Genomic DNA, 9,550 nt, shown 5'->3' on the forward strand with positions numbered 1-9,550 from the left:
ACTGTGTTTCTTAAATTTTCCCGACTTTTATATACACCAACTGTGAACCAAGCTATTCTACTGGTAGTTAATAAATTTAAAACGATTTATATTCAAATAAAAATAAGCTTTATAACCAACTTAATATGTCAACGTGTCCTGCTCTTCTTTACGTTTATCTTTCGATATATAAAGCATAATAACAAAATAACAGCACCTGTCGCATTGCTTGTAATGACGCGATTAAGCCACATTTGGTACAAAACAAACGCGCTACTAAACTAATGATTACGCTATAATAAAACTTCATTAAAACCACACTTACTGCAAAATTGGAAATACATTATTTGGTCATTAATAAACTTCTATAAGACAAAAAGTTGCATAGAATTACACTTTACATATCGAGTAGAATCAAAACGGACGAAGGTTTATTGTAAATGTAAGGCATCACAAAGCACTTCGAACAGTTTCTCGTTCCAAAGTCGTCCAGCTCATAATATCAGGATTTCCATGGTTCTTAACCAAACGAACAAGCATCTTGCTTGGTTCCCAATGTGGCTCTCTGAGTCCAGCATTGTTCCAGTGCCGCTCAATCACGCGCAAAATTTTCGGTAGACCTGTAAATTTACTCGTAGATGCAGGCTCTTTTCAATACAACTGACAACCATAACATAAAATGTTGCATTTGGTGCATATTGGTATAGTAACCTAGTTGGCAAACAACTCATTTCATGTAAGCTGACTATACTTATATAATTCAAAACATGTTTTGCGCCAGTCTTCATAAGACATATGAAAACCGAAGATGTTCGGACAAGTTTTTCTTTCAAATGAACTGAGGAATTGTAAAGTGAAGCACATTATACTACAGTATAATTCACATTGACTCAAACGTTATACCTGTGATATGAGCATAAAACATAGGCCCCCCTGTGTGACGTGGCCACGCGTAACCGTGAACCAATATCAGGTCAATTTCCATCGGATTTGAAGCAATACCCTCTTCTAAGATCTTGAAACCTTCGTTTATCAATGGATACAAAGCACGTTCAATGATTTCCTGCACCAAAATAAAACGTAGCACTGCGCTTACGTTGCTATCATAATCTGCAGTCCAATATTTCGCAATGAACCCTATTTAATAATACTCACTTCACCGTTTATCTTGCGCGGTACAATCTTATTCCGCTTACGATAGCTGTCAATCATCGAAGTGACTTGGTTATCCACAGTCAGTTCCCTGTTCTTTCCAAGATACCGAAACCACCCCTTCCCGTCAGATTTGTAACCAAGTCGACCAGATTCTACTAAAAAGTCAGCGAGAGGACAGTACCGCACACCATGCCTATGCAAATTTACACATTGATAAGTGCAGAGTAGGTGGATACTGTCAAAAAAATCAAAGGCTACATTGAAGTGCGGTTCTATAATGCAACCTAAAACTATTAATTTTCACCTTTCTCTTTCTGGGGCACCAGGGGGCTGTTGTTTGTTTGTCATTTCAAATTTAGTCCGCATTCGGTAACCGATATCATTGCCTGATAAATCTCCAACCTGGTATCGGCCCATTGCAAATCCAAATTTTTTCAAAACTGTATCAACCTGGTAAAAACGACAGTAATACATGCAACATTTACCAAAGAATGTACCGCAATCAATTATCAAGGGTTCTTGTTCACGGCGTATCCATCATGGAAGACTAAAAGGAACAAAACTGAAAAACCTTATTTCAGAAAAGGATAAGAATAGAATGCAAAAAAGAATAAACCGGTACTGTAATTTAAGATACAGTACAACTGCCGACAGATGTTAGAATTTTGTATTTTTGCATATGCTACATTTGCTTTGTTTTTAAAACAATCCGGGCTTAGAGTATCATTAGCCCAAACAATAAATACTTTGCAAGACATGAAACTAAAGAAAAACCAACATAATCATACGACAAGAAGTACGTTACAGGGATATTAAGCCATGCGGTCCATTTCCAATTAAAAGCATTTCAAAAGTAAATGAAAGTAAAAAATTTAGTGAAATCTTTTTGTATATGATAGGTTAACCTGCTCAGGATACGCTCCTTCTTCCAGCATAAAGTCAGTTTCAACTGTATAGTGTCTAAACATTCTATTTCCAACAAATCCATGGCAGTTCCCCACAAGAACCTGTCCATCAAAAATTTTACACTCAGTGTTACTTTTAGCTCATATTTCTTCTATGCTACACAATTAAACTTTACACTAAAGAAAAGTGATTAAAAGCTATTTACAGGCTTTCCAAAAATGAAGAATACGATTAGTACGATATGTATTCCCATTTGCATAAAGCAAAATAACGTTTATTACATGAATGATAGGGTCTTTTTGTTAACCACAATACCAGAATAAACCAAACCACATATTACGAATCTAAACTAAACGATCTTCTTAAAAACTTCAAATTTATTCCCTACTATACTGTTGTGCCAAAATAACACAAACCCTCAAAAATATCCTAAAACGTCAAAATTATCAAATTTTTAAGTAGCTGTGCTGATGCTAAATTTTCGTTATTGCTAGTTGATGTATCGCCAATTGTCATAGTGCCCATTTCAACAGAGGTCTTACCACATTTTCCAGTGTAGTTTATGTACTATTTAATCATTGTTGCTTTTGTGTTCTTGCTTTTTATTTGTGTCAGAACATTTTTGGTATTCATATGCTAAACAAAACCGAACAAAATTTTACAATAATTTATGTGCTGTCATCTCTTGTGTGCTGAGGTTTTTCTGGCATATGTACATTTATTACACATTCATGATTCACAAGTCAATTCCATTCGCAAAAAATGCATTAATAAACTTTACCGTGACTTTTCCCATTCTCTGCCCCATGTTCATTGCAGTAGCAATAACCTGAGGTGATGATTTTGATCCACGGACATTTTCCAGTAATTTCATTACATGTGCAGGCGCAAAGAAATGCATTCCAACAACCTAAAATATATTTCTGCTATAGGATTAGATATTCACGAGTCACAACAAAAGGCATACGCACAACAAATATAGTAGAAATCTATGATTGACCACTCTGACGAGCCTACTGAAACACGGTCCAAAATTTTTCTTATTTTATTGTAAAGTATAGGATTGATATGTTTCAATAACGTGACTACGCCACTAACAAGACCATTTCACAACGGTCCCACGAATGGTTCATTTACTGAAGTTCTTCGGTTTTTTTACAACTGCCATCTATAAACAATGTGTTTTAATTTTGGCTTTTAACTTTACAAAGCTTCCATTTAGTATTAAAAGTTGTTAAGTTTATCGTATATATAAATATTGTTGTCTCCCCAAAACAGACAACTTTCGCATCAATCATACAAATTCCATGCTTGCAGCCAAATTGATATACATTACCTGTTTTGGCTTAGGTGTTACCATGGCGATTTCATCAACATCTAATGCACTTGTGTTGGTTGCTAATACAGCTGATGGCTTACAAACTTGGCCAAGTTTTGTAAAAATATCTTTCTTGATCGACATGGATTCAAACACAGCTTCAATGACAAGATCAGTGTCCTAAATAATTATGCACATGCAATATGTAATTATACACATTCAATAATCCAAAGTTATACTTGAATAATAGTTTTATTAAACTATCATTGTAAACCTTTAGCATTTCAAAGTTTGAAACTGGCTTCAAGGCATCAACCATGCTGCGCTTCTGAGTTTCACAAATCGTCCCTCTCGCAGCATAACCCTCAAGAATATTTTTGATAAATAACAAACCATTCTCTCGAGCTGTCTTGTTTAATTCCATAACAGAAACGTGCTTTATTCCTGAAAAAGACTGATGTAAACCAAAAAAAGACGCAAGGCAATAAATTGCTAGAAAAAAGAAATGAAAACATACAAAATTATTAACAAAGCGTATGACAATTAAAATTATGTAATATAAACATCACATAAGTTAGGGTCAGTCGTACACCTAACCTGCTTTCAAAAGTGATAGCACAATTCCTCTACCCATAGTCCCCAAACCAATGACAGCAACCTTTTCCACTTTTATAGGTTTTGTATTCTTGCTATTTATGCCAGTACCCGGAATGGTCCAATTGCGCACTTGACGCTCAGCAAAAAACATATAGATGAGAGACTTTGACTGATCTGTATACAATAAGAAACAAACATTTCTCTCTTTTAACATCATACTGCATAGCCTTAAAATAACTTAGGATACTGAAGCTAAAAAATGCTTGATGCAAAAAATATGTGCATATAAATGTTCAGGATTATAACACTCATATCCATAGGTTTAAAACTGACAGTTTATCTTAAAAAATTGAAATATTAAATAACGATTAGAATTAACAAGAGTTTAGAACTTATCCAATTATTTAAAACTAACCAAATTAACCATTTTAGAAAAAGATTTCCGTTCTACTAAATGGTGATGAAGATCCGATTAAGCTTAGGTTTATAAAATATCATGTGAGTGTAAAATCTAGTAACAAATGGAAATACTATCAGATAACAACTATAAAATATCAAGCCACTTACAGTACAGCAAGCAATACAGCAAAAAAGGCTGAAGCTATGCTAACTGCAATTGTTGGCTCGGCAGCTGAGTGGTTAGAGCACTGGGATAGCAAAATGTGGTCTGTGTTCGATACCGAGTGAGGCTACTGTTGTAATGCCTTTGGGAAAGGCAATAAAGATACATGCTTCTGTTCACTGGTCATGTTGAACTGTTTTAAATTCAGGCAATATCACATAACTTAAAATAAAAAAACTAAATAGAAAATGAGTGTTTCTTAGGAACTCGCACAAAAACTAGCCCAGTAGCTGGGGCTCCAGTAATCAGAAATTAACTTAACCACGAGTTTAAGTCGTGGAAAAGCTCTTTTCCTTTTTTCTATAATGATACATTATAATAGATGAAATAACCTAAAACAATGTTATGAATGAAGAATGCAAAAACTTTTAATAAAATCTAAAACCAAACTCTGTGTAATAAGAAATCCCACCTGATCCCATCAAAGCTTCAATTCCCATTCTTTCTTTTTTCATTCCTTCCACGTAAGGTAACAGTGCAGCATGCTTGATTGCTTCTAAACAAACCATTGGTGCAATTGCACCCCTGGATTTCTTGCCAACAATTTGTTTGTATTTTTCCATAATGTGAGACACCTGTGATATACCATTTCTCTTTACACCAAAACATTACTTTATTAGTCACATAAGGCTGTTAATTTATATTTATCTTGTTAGTGCTAACACTTTTTACAACAAAAGATATTCTAATTAACTCCAGGCCAACTTCAGTATGGATGAAAACATGTATCGTAAAACGTTCTCAGATTATCATAATGCCGTTGCCTAATTTATACAGTAGACGTCGATAACCTCTGAGCACTCGTAAGTACAAATCAATTTTTGTAAGGTCTTGGCAGTCGAGACTAATTCTCAGTAGACATGCCTTTTTACTTGTGCTTCAGTGCCATTACTTGATGTTATTGTACAAGGAATATCAATATCGTGGATTTAGTGCAGTTTGTGCAGAGCAGTTTAATTGAACTACAACAAGTACTATTTGGGTTGCGCTGATTGACTAATGTTGCATTAACTAGCCTTACTTGGATTTTTTTATCATAAAGTAAAACGAATTACTGTACATATCAATAAACATTGTGCTGGTATACAATATGTCGATACACATGGCCACATCCTTAACTGGATGGGGTTGTAAACATACTGCCACAACAAAAATGAAGAGTGACATGCCTACTGTCGGTTATCTGTAAGGAGAACAACTATTGTTGGTTATGCAGAAAAAAGTTAGTTTGTGATCTTTAACTTTGCTAATGGCATTACGATATACCACAGGTTGGACTATAATCTAAGACTAAGACCATGTCTTGATATTTTATTAATTTGTCCTGGTTTGCCAAATATTCACTTTTTTGCAATACTTGCTTTATTAACAAAATATGTACCCAAAAATGTACAATATAGCAATTGTTGCATTATTCAGGAATAAATTTTTCTTGTCATTGCCTTACTGTCTTTTCATGACATCAAAAATGCACAGTTCCCAAGACAATATAACTGTTACAAAACACTTTACACATTATATGTACCTTCTTCGCAACAGTGATGTGAAAGAAAATCGAGCAAGAAAATGTCATATAAACAGAAGTTGTTCTAAAACAGAAGCTTAATTAAAAATAAACAGTGGTCATTTATGATCATTCGTGGTACACTTTTGTCACTCTTGAGTAATTGACGCATTGCAACTTTGTACAATATGTAAATTGTCCACTACCTTATACATTTCCTAACTCAACTTTGGGTTTTAAGGTGTATACAAAATGCTTTAAAAAGATAGAGCTAGACGTTTTAAGATGGATTATTTAGCATCACCGTGCAAATTTTTTCTTTGTTTTACTAGAAGGTCATTTAAAAATAATAGATAAAAAGAGAAACATTTATAAATAATAAAATGCAACAATTGTATTGTTTACCATCTTGGTAGCATATTCAGCTTATAAGATAAGTTCAACTTTTGGCTAATTCGAACATTTATATGACCAAATATTATCCATTTTGATACATAGTGCTTCAAAAAATGCACACTTTTCCTCATTTTAGTTTATGAAAATAACCTTAAAAAGTGGTAAAAAACGTTGTTAGAAAACGTTGCTTAAAAACAAATTTTTTCTGAAAAACATTGCTTTTAAAACGGCTTGAACAAATTACCATAAAAATACTTTTGTCATAAAAAATGTTTTATATATATATGTCAACATTAATGAGTGCCATAACGAAATTATTACCGAACGATTTATAAATATAAATTCTTTATTCCTAATTATCTTTTACAAAACATGAAAACGTATGTTTCAATTTTCAGCAAAATATCAGTTTCAAGTTTAATAATTAATTTGCATTCAAAAAAGTTCAACAATTGCCGTTGAACACTTAAATATTCATATTAAATAAGAATTGAATTTCATAACTTATTGTTTTGTTGCGATTTTTTCGTTTTAAAAGTAGAGTTACAAACCATTTACAAAGTAAGACAAAATAGGTATAAAGCTTCTATTTGCAATATAATTCACTAAGTGGGCTTCTGTGGCATCACCACCAGATCATGTTGACCATTTAATTTCACTGTCTTAAATGTACCAACAGCAGTTGTTAATAATAATCAATACGGAAAAGAAGTTCGGATACAAGAATTTTAAAATGAATTTTGATGAAGAAAAAAGGAAAGATTAAAGACGAAAACAATCAGGATCCAAATTCTTATCTTGAGCTGTCAGCAACCAGAATGGGGATGAAAAAGATGTGAATGAAAATTCTACTTTGTGATCGTGGTTGGTAGTTAGTGTCAATATTTAATAGCAATAATACCTTAGAAGCATCCTTAACAGGTAACTGGGATACTCGTCTATTGATTAGGCTTTTTCCAATTATGCTTTGTGCATATTGCACAGCACTTTCCAAAATATTGGCATTTGAAGGAAATATTCTATCAATTATCCCAATGTTGGCAGCTGTCTGTGCAGAATACTCATCACCTGTTTTAGAGAAAGCAAAAATGAATTACGTAGTACCTGCATTTAGAAATTAAAAAGGAAGGTGTTATAACAGTGTTTCTCAACCTCTGGGTCACGGACCCAAAAGTGGGTCGCCATTTGATTTGGTTGGGTCGTGAATACATATAGTTCACCAAGCCTTTTGATATTTGACTACTGCATTCTATTGCATATTCGTTTAAGGTTTCTGACTAGCGAATTCTTGTAGCAACAGATTGATACTTAACGAATATCCCTTTGACATTACAACAGTGGCGACTAATATTGTGATTATATGGTCGGTTGGTTGGTGGCTAGTGTAGTGTAGTATTTTTTCTCATCTATTCTAGAAGGTGAGAACACGTTGGCGATTTCAAACCAGAAAAATTTTGGAAAAAAATCAATAATGAAAAGAGTTTTGTTGGCACGCACGCAGTAAAAGCTTTCCTGCCATTTGATACCACCTGTTTGTGTAAGAGCGGGTTTTCTGTGCTTACTCACATCAAAACAAAGATGAGAAACTGTCTTCAGCTTGAAGATAACATGAGATTGGCACTGAGTAAGATTGCTCCAAATTTTCACAAAGTTGTGGAAACAATACAAAATCAAGGCACACGTTAACTAAATTCGGACTTCTCTGTTTATGCTAAATTGTCTTACTTGTTTGTCATTCACTTTATGCTTACAAAAAGTTGTGTGAAATGTAGTTTGGGAATTAGGGTCGCCAAAGTTTCGCTATTAATTTACACAAATATTTGGGTCGCCACAAGAAAAAGAGAAGCACCGTGTTATAGCAACAATTATTGTATCACCTTACTAATTATGCTATGCCATTTTCCATAATCATCCCAATCAAATTCTTTGATATCGATATTTGATTGTGGTATCTTACTTTATTCCTTTTTAACACTTTACTGTAAGTTTACGACTCTACCTTGCCAATGCTATTAAGGTTACTCACATACTAACCAAATGCAATCCACTGCATTGAAGAATCAATACCAATAAGTCGTGGTAGACGTTGGGTACCTCCAGCACCAGGTAAAATACCCAGTTTAACTTCAGGCAAAGCTAGTTTAGCAGATGACAGGGCTACTCTATTAAAAACCATATATATGTCAATAACTTCTGATCAAGTCGTTTTACTGTTTCAAACATATAAACAAGTAAATAAAAAAAAATACCTTAACATAAAGCAAGAGAAAGAAATTGTCCAAAATAAAACATTCTAATCATTAATAAATCCACAATACTGTAATCATCTAATATAATTCATTGTGTGTATGTATCAAAAAGTAATAACATGAATGATAATGTAAGATGAATAAGAACGACGCCTCCTGAACTATGATGAAATTTCTAAACATGCACAAACCTGTAATGACAAGCTAGGGCAACTTCCAGGCCCCCTCCAAAGGCATGTCCGTGAATAGCAGCAACAATAGGTTTTGGACTACTTTCCAAGATGTCCACAAGCTACAAATGTAAATAGCCACTAAAATCTTGATCAAGAACCATAACAGGTATGAAATCTAACACTATGTACAATATACAGCATAATACTACTTCTTAACAAAACAAGGAAAATCCAACATTACCTCAAACAGGTTTGGAAATGTTTTGAATTCAGACTTAAATTCAGTGATATCAGCACCAACACAAAAGGTCCTTCCTTCTCCGCATATAACAATGGCAGCAACCTATGTGTCGAAAGATACAATATTTTAATACGGTAAGTTCTGATTACTAAGTGACTTAACAAACATCATTGTTTAAGATCAATCCAAAGTACACTTACCATTACATCTTGTTCAGCTTTCTTCAAACTATCTAGTATTCCTCTACGCACGTCACTACTAAGTGCATTGACAGGTGGACTGCAAAGTGATATTATTGCAACTTGGTTTCTAACACTGTAGTTCGCCATTGTTAATGTTGGAATTGAATCAGTTTTAATATATACACACTTGGCCAAAGCAGAAACCTACAGTGAAATGACACACTGTAC

General features: G+C 33.8%; 1 protein-coding gene across 1 annotated transcript; it reads right to left on the bottom strand.

The window, feature by feature from the left end:
• Positions 1–194: 194 nt before the first annotated feature.
• LOC143468864 (peroxisomal bifunctional enzyme-like) lies at positions 195–9,479 on the bottom strand. Its single transcript, XM_076966314.1, has 15 exons — positions 9,341–9,479; positions 9,141–9,242; positions 8,918–9,018; positions 8,512–8,639; positions 7,379–7,545; positions 4,990–5,152; positions 3,956–4,129; positions 3,633–3,802; positions 3,377–3,538; positions 2,822–2,950; positions 2,040–2,141; positions 1,439–1,584; positions 1,135–1,327; positions 883–1,042; positions 195–599 (listed from the first exon to the last, which is right to left on the bottom strand). Exons 1-15 carry the CDS (start codon positions 9,467–9,469, stop codon positions 430–432), a joined length of 2,196 nt encoding a protein of 731 aa, XP_076822429.1. The 5' UTR covers positions 9,470–9,479; the 3' UTR covers positions 195–429.
• Positions 9,480–9,550: the final 71 nt, after the last annotated feature.

The sequence above is a fragment of the Clavelina lepadiformis genome, chromosome 8 (assembly GCF_947623445.1).
Source record: "Clavelina lepadiformis chromosome 8, kaClaLepa1.1, whole genome shotgun sequence".
Classification (NCBI taxonomy): Eukaryota; Metazoa; Chordata; class Ascidiacea; order Aplousobranchia; family Clavelinidae; genus Clavelina; species Clavelina lepadiformis.

Bases quoted from the DNA above. Each gene is read 5' to 3' on its own strand.
- LOC143468864 (XM_076966314.1), bottom strand. From the start codon at position 9,469: ATGGCGAACTACAGTGTTAGAAACCAAGTTGCAATAATATCACTTTGC. The intron at 8,640-8,917 runs GTTTGTGCATGT...GGTTTTTAATAG, and splicing joins GCCCTAGCTTGTCATTACAG to AGTAGCCCTGTCATCTGCTA. The intron at 5,153-7,378 runs GTATTATTGCTA...GGTATATCACAG, and splicing joins CTGTTAAGGATGCTTCTAAG to GTGTCTCACATTATGGAAAA.